Here is a 16,809-nt window from a genome sequence, read left to right on the forward strand (position 1 = left end):
CAGAATTCATTTTGGGAATCGAATCTGCTCCCCAGGCGAACTACCTAGTCGCTGCACCAGAGACTTTTCGTTGAGTGGTGTTCCCCTTATGGGTACATAAGCAGGGGCCGTAGCAGTTTCTTTCCTCGATAATATGCTCAGTGTACAATTATCTGTCGATCCACTCAGTTCTGAGTCGGTGCCGCATCATGAACCTTAGAGGTGTTTTTTTTTTTTTTTTTTTTTTTTTTGAAAAACTGGGGTGGTGAGACAAAACACAAGCGACATAAGCGACCCTTCAAAAATAGGCCTAATTCATTGGTCTGGTCGCGGGTTGTCCTCTTGTTAGTCAGCCATGACTGCGGTCTTCATTAAAACACGAGACTCTTTGGAAAAAAAACAGTTTGATCAAATGATGATGACTCAGAACTAAAACTCCTCTCAATAACAAGTGTCAGTCACACTAAGGCTTGAGTAACAATCTCTGTACGGGAATATTGTACTATTACCACCTGAAAATCGGTAAAAAAAAGAACGATAGTCCCGCTTCATACCCGAAACCAATCTAATGTGTATTGTGCCATTGCATCTACATCTACATGACTACTCTGCAATTCATACTTAAGTGGCTGGCAGAAGATTCATCGAATCACTTTCACACTCTTCCTCTGCCGTTCCACACTCTAACAGCGAACTTGAAAAAAAGAACACTTAAATTTTTCCATGAGAGCTCTGATTTCTCTTACTTTATTACAAGTATCATTTCTTCCTATGTAAGTGGGCGTCACCAAAATATTTTCCAATTCAGAGAAGAACAATGAAGATTAAAATTTCGTGAAAAGATCTTGTCGCAACGAAGAACGCCTTTGTTTGAATGATTATCATCCTAACAGTACAGAGAATAAATATACCCAGTGCCGTATTTAGGACCTGTAGATCTCTTGGATGAACTTGTCGGGTGGGTCCTACCAGGATACATTTTGAAACAAGCAACCTGCAGAACTATTTTAGAATTAAAAACGCAGCATTTCAGATTTATTATTAAAATGTATAAAACTATACTATACGGTTTGGTTTACTGAACTTTGACCTTAAAAAATAAAAAAAGTTGAAATCATTAAGGTAACCAACACAATTTATAACATCGCTATGAATAACTAAAGTTTTTCAAAAAAACAACAAAAAGTTGTTTCACGTCCATACAAAAATCAGTATTTCAGTTGAAGCATCCGCTACCACAAGTTTTTACATACCTAAACCGATTTCATTGCTTGCATATAAGCGACGTCAACGAAGCAACTACGGTGGCAGCTTGTAGTAACGACTGTTGACAACAGATCGCAACGAAGCAACATTTCTAGAACACGTGTTCGCTTCAGTCCGGAGCCGCGCGACTGCTACGGTCGCAGGTTCGAATCCTGCCTCGGGTATGGATGTGTGTGATGACCTTAGGTTAGTTAGGTTTAAGTAGTTCTAAGTCCTAGGGGACTGAAGACGTCAGATGTTAAGTCCCATAGTGCTCAGAGCCATTTGAATCATTTTTTTTTAAATCACGTGTTCAAACCATTCTCCAGAATGTTTTGAAGAAGAGAAGTTTGTGCTGCAGACCTTGACTACCGAGAAGAAACAAGAATGCGTAACCGTCTTCCACGACTTCAAGGAAATGTAAAACGCCGGCATTCTTTCCTGAAAAACATCATCACGTGTGAAAAGACTTGGTGTTATCAGTACGAACCCACAGCAAAACAGCAAAGTGCAGAAATTCACATGAAGCGCTAACGTTTTGATGACGTAACCGACATTCCAGCGATTGCGTCGAGCGAGTTGAACAAAATTCCAAACAAAGAATTTTATGACAGTTTCACATGGTTGTATGAACGTTCTGTGCGTTGTACGCAAGTGGGTGAAGACTGTGTAGAACACCTGAAGCATTAAAACAACCATCTTAACTTACATCTATTTTTTACATATCCAGTCTCGAAACTTTTTGAACTGATGGGGCATAAGTTATGACACCAATATGAATGCCCTGAAAATACACATGAATAAGCATAAAATGTGATATGACTACCAGTAATGAAATATGTGGTAGTGAGCGAACTTTCAAAGCGCAAAGTAATATACACACATCAAAAAAGTTTTGCATCACCCCGGTTCCCCAAACTACTGAAGACAGACGTTGTCTGTGGATAACGTCACACAGACACAGTCCCTTTGACTGTTCAGAGATGTTACTAAACCTACCCAAAGATGTAAACAACCATGCATGAGCAGCGCCTATTAGACGGAGGGGGTCCGACAGCCAATCAGTTCCAGTCATTCTACCAGGAAGGAGGTAGATGGCTCGCGTTGTCTGTAGTTCAACCGTGCCTAGACGGTCAGTACCGCAGTTCGATCGCATCCGCATTGTTACTTTGTGCCAGGAACGGCCCTCAAGGAGGAAAGTGTCCAGGCGTCTCGGAATGAACCAACGCGATGTTGTTCGGAGATGGAGGAGATACAGAGAGACAGGCACTGTCGATGACATACCTCCTCAGGCCGCACAACGACTACTACTGCAGTGAATGACCGCTGCCAAGGGATTATGCCTCGAAGGAACCCTGACAGCAACGCCACCAGGTTGAATAATGCTTTTCGTGCAGCCACAGGATGTCGAGTTAAGATTCAAACTGTGCGCAATAGGCTGCATGATGCGCAACTTCACTCCCGACGTCTATGGCGAGGTCCATCTTTGCAACCACGACACAATGCAGCGCGGTACAGATGGGCCCAACAACATGCCGAATGGACCGCTCAGGATTGGCATCACGTTCTTTTCACCGATGAGTGTCGCATATGCCTTCAATCAGACAATCGTTCGAGACGTGTTTGAAGACAACCCAGTCAGGCTGTACGCCTTAAGGTGAACACAGACTACTTGACGAGACGTGGGAACACGTCACGTCAGGCAGCGTGGGACCACGTCAGACATGAAGCTGTTCACATTCGCCTGACGTATAGCAGCATGAAACAACTACTTCGTCTGCATTGTATTTTCAGACAGTTTGTTTTGAACCTGCAACCATGAATGTACTGCGTGTTTTTGACATGCTGGAAGAAGAAGAAGAAGAAGAAGAAATGGCTGCTCTGTGTATTGCATCCATTTGCTTCGGGGAGTTCCAAAACTTAATGCCTCAACTAATAGAAGACGAAGAGCGGTTCAAGTGGTATTACAGAATGACAAAAACTGAATTCTACCATCTCCTGAGCTTGGTTGGTCCGATAGTAGAAAAACGCTCCACTCAACTCAGGGAAAGCATTCCGGCGGAGATACGATTTGCAGTTTGCTTGACGTAAGTGCTAATACTTTATTGTATTATATATCTGGGAGGGAAAAAAATTATCACAGAGACATTTTGGAATTTTTATTGATTTTCTTTTCACAAAGTGCGTTTTATTATACATCAGAAAGGTAATTACAAATTAGAAAACAGAAATTGCTGTTTCTCTTGCCAAGTGTAGGACAACGTTGAGTGCGTTGAGCAGTCCAAGCTGTGTTCAGATCGTTGAGGAGATGGTGTTGAGGAGGATTGATAGAATGATGATGGATTTGTACTAAGAGTATTGTGGTAACCAGGATTCACCTGAAATGAGCTCCTACGTGCTGCTTGCAACGCTGGCCCCAAAACAATGTTGCTCACTTCCATCTTCACTCTAATTTGCTCATCAGGACCCAATTGTTTCACATTTTTCGCCATGCTGAGGAAAAAAAGCTCGCATTCATCGTCCACGTTGTCACTTGATGTAGCGTGTGCACTTTGATGAAGTACTTGGGAGCACAAGCGTTAGTTGTCTTTCATTATTTTAACCATTTCTTGTACGGGTGACGACAAACTTTTTTTTTACACAACCGACCGTTTTAAGTTCAATTGGGTGTTATTTTTAATTACAATTGATATAATCCAATTTGTATAATAGATATCTGTTATATTCATATCTGGTTTTACTTGTTATGGATTGATACTTTTTTCCTATCAATATAAAATATAACGCCTATTGAACTATTATAAATTGTAAAAAAGAAAAACCAATAAAAAATAAGGAAAAAGTAACTGTTTTCACTAACCTGTAATGCCGAGTTTTTCTCCTATTTCGTCCCAAGCCTCTTTTCTTGAATGCTGGTTACGATATTCCCGGCTTGTAGGGTCATACAGCACCGGATTTGACCGAACGTATTCAATCAACATCTCCTCCATCTTCAAATAATAACTGCAAACGGTAGAGGAGTAACCACTTCACACTCCTGACGCCTTCCCACTACTGACGAAAATCTAGAACTTTAGATATTCTTACCACGCGTCATAAGGCGTGTAGCGTCAGATTGCATCATCCAACGCATTCCCACGTCACGTCAGCTCAATATAAACATAAGCGCAGAAAACCCTGTGTTGGATTTTTATATCACGCGCGTTATGACGTGAGCCCACGTGTTTCCACGTCACGTCAGAGTAGTCTGTATTCGCCCTTAGACACACTGTCCAGCGAGTGCAGCAAGGTGGAGGTTCCCTGCTGTATTATGTGGGGCCGACGTACGCCGCTGGTGGTCATGGAAGGCGTCGTAACGGCTGTACTATACGTGAATGCCATCCTCCGACCGATAGTGCAACCATATCGGCAGCATATTGGCGAGGCATTCCTCTTCATGGACGACAATTCGCATCCCCATCGTGCATATGTTGTGAATGACTTCCTTCAGGATAACGACATCACTCGACCAGAATGGCCAGCATGTTCTCCAGACATGAACCCCATCGACACATGCCTGGGATAGATTGAAAAGGGCTGTTTGTGGACGACGTGACCCACCAACCACTCTGAGGTGTGGGACAATCTGGACCAACAGTGCCTTGATAGACTTGTGGATAGTATGCCATGACGTATACAGGCACGCATCAATGCAAGAGGACGTGCTACTGAGTATTAGAGGTACCGGTATGTACAGAAATCTGGACCACCACCTCTGAAGGTCTCGCTGTATGCTGGTACAACATGCAATGTGTGGTTGTCATGAGCAATAAAAAGGGCGGAAATGATGTTTATGTTGATCTCTGTTCCAATTTTCTGTACAGGTTCCGGAACTCTCGGAACAGAGGTGATGCAAAACTTTTTTTGATGTGTGTGTGTGTAAACATGCGTTAACGTAAGACAAATTTACATCCAAGTTCTTCAGCAGTCCTAATGCAACTTATAGGTATGAATGTGTCTTTTCTTCTAGAAAATACACGTGCAATCAAGATAGGACTACCTTTTGTATGGCTTGATGACTAATAATAAAACAATGAATTCCTGAAATGTAACGGTTCAAATGCTCCTAGCACTACGGGACTTAACATCGGAGGTCATCAGTCCCCTAGAACTTAGAACTACTTAAACCTAACTAACCTAAGGACATCACACACATCCATGCCCGAGCAGGATTCGAACCTGCGACCGTAGCGGTCGCACGGTTCCAGACTGAAGCGCCAGGAACCACTCGGCCACTGCAGCCGGCTGAAATGTAATGTGTCGAAATCTTTGTGACTGCAACATGCGTCTCGAAGTTCTCTTCAACTCGTGACTTGCCTTATCGGGCTGAAAATCGTATAGAAAATTAGAAAATGTGTCATCTGCTGCACGCAGTTATCGTGGCTTGGACTCTGCTGAAGATAGATCGTTTATAAGAGGGCGTGCTGAAAAGTAATGCTTCCGAATTTTCTATTCTGTTCTCAATATTGTTTGAGGTATTACATGTGATTTATATCACTCGGTCGACTTTCCCTCTTCGCTGACGCAAGTTGCAACCCTTTGCCGCTAGAGGGCTTCGAATTGTAGCGTAACGTAACTAGGTTGGTACGTGATAAACAGCTTGCTTTAATCGAGTTTCTAACAGCAGAAAAAGTGCCACTAGTGAAAATCCATAGAAGAATGAATGCTGTTTACGGTGATTATTGTATTGATATCGATAATATGCGACGTAGTACTGTTAGTGCTTGTAATGAAAGAAACGGCGGTGCTAACCTCTACGTGTGTGACGAAGCTCTGAGTGGACGACCGCGTAGGGCAGCCGACGAGGCTCACTGGTATCGGGTTGATGAACTTGTCAGAGAAAATAGCTGGATGACACACACAGCTTTCAGGTAAGTGTGACATATCATGAGAGCGTGTACGGGCCATCATTGCAGAACTACGGTACAGAAAACTGTGCACAATTTGGGTGCCTCGAATGCTCACTCCTGACCTGAAAAAGATAAGATTGAACACATTTCGGCAATTCCTTTTGCGTTTTCAGCTTGAGAGTGATGGATTTCGTTATAACATTCTGACAGGTGATGAAAGCTAGGTACACACTCTGACTCCGTAAACAAGAGTGCATCAGTGGAGTTCTGCCACAAAGGATTACTGACGCCAAAAAAGTTCAAGACCATGCCATCGGTAGACAGTCATGCTCAGAATGTTACGGGATGTTCACGACGTGGTGCATTTGAAATTAATGCCTAAAGGTACCACCATAAACTCTGCGAGGTACTGCGAGACCCTCAGAAAAATGAAAGCACGAATTCGTAAAGTTCGTCCGCACGTGGAGCATCCTCTTTCTTAGCATGACAATACCAGACCACACACCCGAGCGCTGCGACATCTGCATCGATCCGATACCTTGTGTTCCGTGTAATCGGTCATTCTCCATACAATCCCGAAATGATCCAATCCAGTTTTTATCTCTCTCCGAAACTTAAAGAACACTTTCGAGGACTGCACTTTGATAATGATGAGGCGGCGCAAGCAGAAATGAGGTTGTGGCTCCGTCAACGAATTCAAACTTTCTACAGTGACGGTATCAACGGATTGGTTTTTCGTCAGGGTGACTACGTTGAGAGATAAATATGTAAACATGAAGAATAAATAACATGTAGAATAAATATGTAAAACGTAAATAACGTTTGGTTAATTAAAAAGCTTTAAGTATTTTCACATAAAAAATTCAGAGGGGTTAATTTTCAGCACGTCCTGGTAGTAAGCTGAGCTCACACCTGCTGTTTCTTAGAACAAATACTAAACGAGGACATGTGCCACTGACTCCTGAACCGTAGACGCAAAAAAAATGGTTCAAATGGCTCTGAGCACTATGAGACTCAACTGCTGAGGTCATTAGTCCCATAGAACTTAGAACTAGTTAAACCTAACTAACCTAAGGACATCACAAACATCCATGCCCGAGGCAGGATTCGAACCTGCGACCGTAGCGGTCTTGCGGTTCCAGACTGCAGCGCCTTTAACCGCACGGCCACTTCGGCCGGCCGTAGACGCAAATGTCCACAACCGGACCATGTGGTTAAACAAATACCAAACGTTCACTAAAGCAGAAAAGAACCCAATGTACTTTGAAATCTCTGTAACATTCTTAAATGAGTGGGAAGTAACGTGAAATTCGACCTATTTCCACGAATTACTTAAATGAAAGACCGGTATTGATCCTTGCATATTCGGACAAAGCCTCGATCAGAACGAAGAAACGTAACCTTACCCACATGGATGCTCAACTGCGCCTAAATTAAATTACGTCAATGCAGTGCAAGCACGTAACATACCCTCTAAAATTCCTGAGAGCTATCTTAAATCATTCACAAGACACCATGTCTGAATTTTTACTGTCGTCGTCGTGCAGCGCGATGTAAACAACGTCTGCAGCTCCGAGTGTAGTGAGGTAGGACGGAAGAGTAAGCATGCTTTGTCAGCGCCCACGAGGACCGAGCGAACTCGGAACCGACCGCCTAACGACCTGACTGGTTGTCAAGGCTCTGCCTTCAGAGTATTGCTTGCAGATATGCTGCACAATCAACCGTGAGACTGATTTAAAGGCAAAATCATAGGTAATGTCGTTCGACAAGTGACTCGCCACTCATGGAGTGATACAGACGTTTCTAACAGACGGTTGTTTCAGTTTTAAAAATAACACACTGTAACCACAAGAAAACATGCGTGTTAGGCAAATACAAGATAACGAATAGAATGTAACAACCAAGCAAATTGTACTTATATTTAGTTACAATATGAAATTTTCCCAAACAATCGGTTTGAAAATAAAATTTTCATATACTATTATTGGCTAATTGCTTTGTACCTGCATTTCATACTAATCATGTTATTGATACTATCTCTAACTAGACGTGTCCGTACAAACGAAAATGGAATCTTCTACTGGAATCCGCTATTATGGAATCTTACTGTTATTAGTCCTATAATGATGGGAAGTCCATGGGCCTATTTATAATTTGTTACGGCTGTACTGGCGTACAATAAGATAAAAACATGCTAAAATGACTATCAGTTGCATAAGGTACCATTTCCAGCATGTAATGAGTACTGTTGAGCAGAAGAGACTATATGCTATAAACAAGCCATTATACCATTTATATCAAGTATTGATCTAGGATTAATCAGTAAGACTTCATAATAGCAGGTTCCAGTGAAAGATGCAATTCTCGTTAGTACTTAAACGCCCAGCTGCGAGTTAACAGGTTTAGAAACGCATTTTGTCTGCTGAGCTGAGCGAGCGAGCCGGCCGAAGTGGCCATGCGGTTCTAGGCGCTTCAGTCTGGAACCGCGCGACCGCTACGGTCGCAGGTTCGAATCCTGCCTCGGGCATGGATGTGTGTGATGTCCATAGGTTAGTTAGGTTTAAGTAGTTCTAAGTTCTAGGGGACTGATGACTTCTGATGTTAAGTCCCATAGTGCTCAGAGCCATTTGAACCATTTGAGCGAGCGAGCGAGTTCAGGACTACCTTCGTGACGTACCCACCGCGGCCTGTCTTTCTCGTGGGCCTCGTCGGTAAGCAATCTGTCAGGCGATATGAATCTTAACACATCGTGAACGTTCCGCACAGTGTTTTTACAAGGAGTAAATTTACCTGAAAATGGTTTCCCAGGCTTAAAAAGTTCAAGAATCGTCGTCTGGCGACAGAAAATACAAACACTTTACAAGTTTTGTTTTGGATTAAATGAGGTATGAAAGAAATCAAATTCACTCTCAGCTGTCAAAATTCAGTTCACCATTCTTATAAAACACTTTGTAATTTTTCCAATTGAAGTTTCAGACGTTCGGGCGCCACTGTGAATTTGGCGCAAGGAAGCGCGGGATTTGAGAGGTGGATACTGACTTAATTCAGATCAGCAATCCATTGAAAAAATTCAGGTGAATAACCGCGTACAAAATAAGTAGGTCTACCTTTTTAACGATTATAACTGGGCCTGCAACACGCTGTTATAAGGGGCGATAAAAAGTTTTTATTCGAAGGCCATACAGTCCAGAGTCGGTATGCCAAGCAGAAAAAATCGTCGTGAGGATTGAGGCAATTATCCCACCGACATAACAGACTGAAGATACCTATTTGGTAAAATACCGTGTCCTCCTGCGTGAAGAAGCCCGTAACTGCTTGCTGCCGACTGGTGTGGCCGTGCAGTTCTAGGCGCTTCAGTCTGGAACCACGTGACCGCTACGGTCGCAGGTTCGAATCCTGCCTCGGGCATGGATGTGTGTGATGTCCTTAGGTTAGTTAGGTTTAAGTAGTTCTAAGTTCTAGGCGACTGATGACCACAGATGTTAAGTCCCATAGTGCTCAGAGCCATTTGAACCATTTTTGAAACTGCTTGCTGCACATCCTCGTCCGACTGGGATCGTCGACCATTCAAGATGTTTTTAAGGGACCGAAGGCCTGATATCCGCATACAATCGCATGGGCAGACATCAGGACTACAGGGCGGATGCTCCAATATTTCCCACTTGAGTTGCCGTAACTTCCGCGTTACATCTGCGATATGGGGACATGCGTCGCGGCGAATCGCGACCAGCACGAAACTTGGCGCCCATTCCACAACGGTGGTTTTCGGCAAACATGCTGCCCCACACACATTCTTCATTCTCCGATGTATGTCTTCCGGTGTCTGTCCTTCGGCAGACAAGGAAAGAATAACAGCACGTTGGTCTTGTTTAGAAGCATTTGGTAACAACGCGCCGTAGTTCACATTTCCGCTTTTACCGCAGGCAAAGACACAAATGACACACTAATCCGTTATGTCGGTGCTTACAGTATATATCCGCATCGGAGTTGCGCTACGTTGCATATACGCTGCAGTAACGCTCTCAAACGGAAACATTTTGATCGTCCTTTACTAAACAGACACTTTTTTGGCCTAGGTAGCCTGTGGCCCTGAATGTCTCTAATGACAACAAACTGATCAGCAGGTCATGATTCTTTGCAGTAACGCAATGTTGTTTCGTTTTGACGTATGCGCCTCGATATCACCGCAAGTCCTCTTTGAACCATGCTCACTCTCATCTCGAGGAAATCAGGGATTAGTTTATGTGTCACTAACTCGCTTTCATAGTGCCCAGGTGATTGACTGTTGAAATAATGGTGTAAGAATTAATGATGATTTGGCTGCATCCCCTAAACAGCTATTTTACTGTGTGTATTGATGAGCCTGTTGTGGTCATTTCAGGCCATGGGTAACCTGAAAGAAGACATGTCAGTGAATAATGAACATAGGCAATACTAAACTCGTGGCTGTGCTCCGATGTGGAGAAAACACTGGAGATTTAGCAGTACGGTTAATCACCATCAAGCGACAGAGAGTGGCGAAGCAGTAATTAAGGCACTTGACTGGCACTGAGGAGGACGGTGGTTCAAAGCCCCGTCCGGCCATCCAGATTCCGGTTTTTCATGATTCCAGTAGATCATGCGAGGCTAAGGCGTAAGATTTCTTCAGACAACACCGCTCGTGCGAAATTCAACTTGCGCTTTTCTCACATGATCTTGAAAGCCATAGATCAAGGCAATCAGGTGAATGCAGTGTTCAAAAAAATGGTTCAAATGGCTCTGAGCACTATGGGACTTAACATCTATGGTCATCAGTCCCCTAGAACTTAGAACTACTTAAACCTAACTAACCTAAGGACATCACACAACACCCAGTCATCACGAGGCGGAGAAAATCCCTGACCCCGCCGGGAATCGAACCCGGGAACCCGGGCGAAATGCAGTATTCCTTGACTTCCGGACGTCATTTGACGGGGTACTACACCAACGATTATTAACAAAACTATGATTATATCATGTATCAAACCAAATTTGTGTCTGGATTGTGGATTTATTGATGGGGACAGAGCAGCATGTTATCTGGGATGCGGTGACAGCGACGGAAGTAGATGTGACTTCTGGTTTGCCATGGAGAAGGTGCATTGGGTGCCTTGTTGTTCATGATGTGTATTAATGATCTGGCAAGCAGTATTAATACAGTCTCCAACTTCTCGCAGATAATGCAGTTATCTGTGATGAAGAACTGCCTGAAAAAATTCACAGAAATATTTAATCAGAGCAGTGGTGCAAAGATTGGCAACTTTCATTATGTGTACAAAAATGTAAAATCATGCAATTCTCAAAACGGAACAACGTAATATACAAGGGCTTCAATGTCGATGATTCACAGATAGGATCAGTCAACTCACATAAATACCAGGGTATAGCAATTTGTAGGGATATGAAGTGGAATGATCACATAGGCTCAGTCGTACAAAAGGCAAGTCGCAGACTTCTGTTCATTGGCAGGATACTGGGAAAACATTCAACCTACACTGCCGCAAAAAAAAGAAATAGAAAATAAAAATTTTAAAAATGGAAGAAGACATGAACATTTTATTGACAAGTACTTCAGCATTGTGCGAGTATATGTTAACAAATACAGAGCAAATGAAACACGTATGCCTCAGTAAAGGGTGCCAAAATAGTCTCATCAATACATAATGTATCTCCATCTTGTGACAACGCAGGCCTGCAAACGATCATAAAGGTGCCGAATGGTATCCTGCGATAGATTTACCCAAGTATCTTGCGCCTTTGTTGCAATTCGGCAATTATTGCAGGCACTGAAAAATGAGTAAGTTCCTGCTGCATTGCGTTGCACAGGTGTTAAACTGGCGAGATATCTAGCGAGCTCGCCGGGCAGAGCAGTTATTAGACACCACGAAGGGCACGTTGCGTCGCAGAAATGGCAGTAGCACGAGGATAACGTTCTAGGCAATGTAGCGGGCATTGGTTACTTTATCCTGCAAAAACACTAGTACTGAATGCAAACTACAATTGATTGCCCCCGCACCATGAAACCTCGGATGGAACCTGTACGTAGTGGGCGAATGCACTCTGGAATAGGCAGATCGTCATGTCTACGCCACACACGCATCACGTCCATTATTGGCATACAGACAGAATCTACTCTTATCACTGAAGACGACAGAGCCCCATTCCACTGTCCAGTCAACTCTTTCACGACACCTGAGTATGTTACATGAATGCGTAGTGTCATGTCCGAAAGAACAGGCACCACACTTTCATATAACCGGTTCACTTCGATGAGCAATGATTCCACAAGCTTCAGGAAGGATGCACATATATATCCGACCTCCAGTGGGAATCTAAGATTAGCGGGCACGGATGACATGAGCAGGGACAGCGGAGAGGTGGCGCTGGATAGGAATGTCAGTCAGCCAGGGAGCGTACAGAGACAGACCGTACAGTGGCGTTAGACTCTGTGTCCGGATGGCGTAGTGGTTAGCGCAACTGCCTATTAAACAGGAGGTCCTCAATTCGAATCCTGGTCCGGAACACATTTTCACTCGTCGTCTCTAAAGCCGTATAAAGCCCCGATGCAACTGATATCAGTTTCTTCCATTTCCTTTCCTCCTCCTCCCCCCCTTTTCACCTTTAGTTTACATAATAGACACAAGAGTAGCCATGATTAGGGTGTCGGGGTGTCATTGGTAGCCTGACCAGAGGCACACGTGATCTTAATCTTGCTGAGAGTAAACGATTCATAATGGTCTCTGATGATACAGCAGATGCAACTTGTTGCCCGGATTTCGTCCCTGGATGATATTCGGTCCGGCATCACTACACGCAAAATGCGTCGATCTTCAAGTGCATCTATACTACACCGACTTCCAGAATACAGTTTACAGGTGTGGGAATGTTTCATGGGAATGTTCCACGGACCACTCATCAAAGCAGCGACACACCATCAGTACATTGTGCCCAACATGTACAGCATTCCGTCAATACGTCTACCCAGCTTCCCAGGGGCTCACTGTGCTATTCCGTTCAAATTTCTGAAGCTGTTAAACACGATTAAGTACTCGTCGGTGGGGCATGGTTGTACCCTAGATTTTTCGTCTCTAAACTCAGCAAACTTAGTCTGTAGAGTCAAAACAGCGGTTTAAGAGACAGGCCTCCTGAGTGTCATCTGATCGCTGATGATCGTGACAAATGAATCATTAACGCCGTAACCCCTCATTATGCACGTATTATACGCTGGTGCCACTAAACACAATCCTTGAGGGTAATGCATTTTTTTCCAACAGTGTACAAAGAAGTCTGCTTGTAAATCACTTGCGCGTCTCATCTTAGAATTTCGATCAGATATGTGGGACTTATATCAAATAAATCTAACAGGAAATACTGGACGCATCGAAAAAAGGGATACGAGCGTTCCAAGATTTGTTTGACTCACGGGAGAGCGTCACGTAAATGTTGGCAAATTTGAATTGCCACACTCTTGAAGACAGATGTCAACTACGCCACAAAAGGCTACTTACAGAACTTCAAAAACCAGTGTTAAGTAAACAATCTAAATATACTCCTCAGTCCCATACGTATCGGTCCGGTACGGACTGCGAATATAAAATTGTCCAAATAAATGACGCACGGCTTTTCAATAGTCGTCCTTCCCGCCCTTCGCGAATGATTGTGACGGGAATAAACCCTAACACTAGAGACGGTGCAGTATATACTTCATGATTTACAGAGTATCTTTATAGATGTAAATGTAGGCGTAGATGATTTCTTTGAAAAGGACACGTTAGATTTCCTTCCTCGTCCACCCTAACCATCTCTAACGACCTAGTCGTTGACGGGACATTAAAACCTCATCTTACTTCCGTCCTTCCTTACTGCTTTGCAAATAAAAAGGTTTCTCTTATCTCGAACACATCAGTTAATTTGTACAGTTGGGAATGCGAATGTCGAATTACTATTATCGAGTGTTTGTACAAGAGGGCGGTCAACGATAGTATACTCGGTGATTTGCTGGGTGTATTTTCTTTAAGTTTCTGGGCCCGTTTACTCAGATGACTCGTGTATCTGCCGTCTCTCGTCTGTGGAATTCTGGTTCATTCTGCCACCTTAATGACTGACGAGGAGAACACCCAAGTGCCATAACGTGATTTCCCAGAAACTACGCTTAGTGGAAGACATTTCAGAATACGCAAACATGTGTCTCAGCTTATCCGTAGATACTTGACCGTTTCTGAGGAAACAAGGGTCAGTATTTCCGTTGTCATTTAGATGTCTTTCTGCGCTCAATAAGTTCAGCTTTATTGGTGAGTTGTGGCTAGCGTCGCTGCCTTCCACTTTTACGTCCCGTGTTCCAAACCTGGTTATAGTTTTAGTTTATTTTATTTTATTTTCATTTATCTACTCTTGTCCTTGGAAGGTTATTAGACGAATGTTTCTCATCAAGATATGGTATAAAAGGGCGTTATATTAATTGTAAAATTACGACTTGGTTTCACAACAATTGTCATACATGTATTGTATAATATATGTGTGTATGGTATTTTCAGGGGTTACAGTCTTTTTTAAATATTCATATTCTTCTATTCCATTCTTATGTCAATTCTTCATTCTTATACTTTATTCTTATGCTCATTCCTTAGGAAGATTTGGCGCATTCCATCGAATGATACCGATCGTAGAAACAGTCGAAACATAGAAATTCCGTACACAACGAGCGCCGCACGAAGACAGGTTTGCCACAGTGACATTTCTTCAAATGAATCTCACTGGAGAAAGAAACGTCGTTAACACAGGTGAAGATTTCACACGCTGGCAATCATTTTACGATAAACCACAGATAACGTATTTCTTTTCCGAAAACTGTCGTTGGCGTTTGATTATGAGTCAAGATACACTCCAGAATTTTCACCGAAAACGACGTTATTTCAGTATACAACGTAAAACATTCGTGTAGCAATCTTCTACGGAAATGGGTAGATAAAGGAAAAACAAAAATAATAATCGGGGCTCGAACACGGGGCGCAAAAGTGTGAAGCCACTGCGCCACCACTCCGTTTCAGCTACTTACTCACTCATAAGGTATATAAAGTACCTCGAAAACTTTCACCGTAGTTCTCTCTGAAACGTTCGAATATCTACCGATATCCCGACACAGGTGTTCGCTTATTTTGACCACTTTTCCACTGAGCAAAGTTTCTGGGAAATCAGGATAGCACTTGCCCCGTTCTCTTCACGTGTTGAAAATCAGCAGTCTTGGAGCCATGTCGGGCAGTTTCTAAGGAAAGAAATGCAATTGGAAGTGGAAAGTATCGCGACGTACAGGAAGTGTGTGTGCGTGTGTGCGCAGGTGGGCAGCGGCAGTGGGTATGCGCCACTAGCGGCCACCGCCACCAGCAGCAGCACACAGCAGCAGCAGAGACCGGCAGCGCGGCGGCGAGCGACGACCTGCAAACGATGACAGACCCGCGAGGCAGCCCGCTGGGCAACGAGAAGCAGCTGCTGTCGCTCGAGATGAACCAGTGCGGCGGCTCGGCGCTGCTCGAGGCGGTCGAGGTGACGACCGGATCCGGCGCGGCCGCCGCCGTCGGGGGCGGCAAGACGTCGGAGCCGCTGCCCGAGCGCGGCACGTGGGCCGGCAAGCTGGACTTCATCCTGTCCGTCGTGGGGCTCGCCATCGGGCTGGGCAACGTGTGGCGCTTCCCCTACCTGTGCTACAAGAACGGCGGCGGCGCCTTCCTCATCCCCTACTTCCTCACGCTCGTCCTCGCCGGCATCCCCATGTTCTTCATGGAGCTCGCCCTCGGCCAGATGCTCACCATCGGCGGGCTCGGCGTCTTCCGGATCGCGCCCCTCTTCAAGGGTAAGCACACTTTCTTTGTATGGACACTTACCCGCCATGGCCATTTGGCACGGTCATCTTTTTTTCTATATCCTATCTCGATTCCGTTTGTACGCATTGCATGTCAGGTTTTCTTTCTTGATTTACATAGTTCCACCATTGCGTTGGGTGCAAAGAGCCAGCAACTCAATTTATTTACTACTTATTTTAATATACCATTTGTTATGTTGACCTGGTGTATAAACAAGTCTTTAGAATGTTCCATTGAAATTATGTTATAGTTAAATAATAGAGACGCGTGCTTTGGTTTGAAAATGAACGGTAGCGTTCTAAAATAGTCACAATTGAAGATTATACGTGCCTGCCACAGAAAACTAAATAAATATTAAAGTTTAATAAGTTATATTTCCAAATTTTGCCACGAATTATTTACGGAAGAATGGAACAACTGGTAGAAGCCAGCCCCTGAGTATATCACTTTGGGCTCGAGAGAAATGTAGGAACACGCGAGGAAACTGATCCTACGACTTACAGAATATTCACTGATAAGCCAGAACACTGTGACCACCAACCCACTATCGATATAAACCAGTCAGCGTCATCTGACGAGGAATGAGTGGTAGTCAGACACACGCAAGGTGTATGTAGTGTCAGTCAGAGTGCTGTCCTTCTGTAGAATGGGGAACTAGTGCGGTCTGTCTGAATTTGATTGAGGGCAGACTGTGATGGCCCAAAGGTTCGGCACGAGCATTTCGGAAACTGCACGACTTGTCGGGTCCTCGAGGAGCGCTGTGGTGTGTGTCTTCAACACGTGGCGAAATCAAAGTGAAACCACGTCCAGACGACGTGCGA

At 43.9% G+C, this 16,809-nt stretch overlaps 1 protein-coding gene across 2 annotated transcripts in view; it reads left to right on the forward strand.

The window, feature by feature from the left end:
* The window catches only part of LOC124721771 (sodium- and chloride-dependent GABA transporter 1), a 399,373-nt gene that overhangs the window by 221,875 nt on the left and 160,689 nt on the right, over positions 1-16,809 (forward strand). For both annotated transcript variants that reach the window (XM_047246882.1, XM_047246881.1), the window contains exon 2: positions 15,466-15,978. In XM_047246882.1, the coding sequence (XP_047102838.1) occupies positions 15,573-15,978 (406 nt within the window). In that variant the 5' untranslated portion in view covers positions 15,466-15,572. The remainder of the gene's footprint in view (positions 1-15,465; positions 15,979-16,809) is intronic.

The sequence above is a fragment of the Schistocerca piceifrons genome, chromosome X (genome assembly GCF_021461385.2).
Source record: "Schistocerca piceifrons isolate TAMUIC-IGC-003096 chromosome X, iqSchPice1.1, whole genome shotgun sequence".
NCBI classification, from domain to species: domain Eukaryota; kingdom Metazoa; phylum Arthropoda; class Insecta; order Orthoptera; family Acrididae; genus Schistocerca; species Schistocerca piceifrons.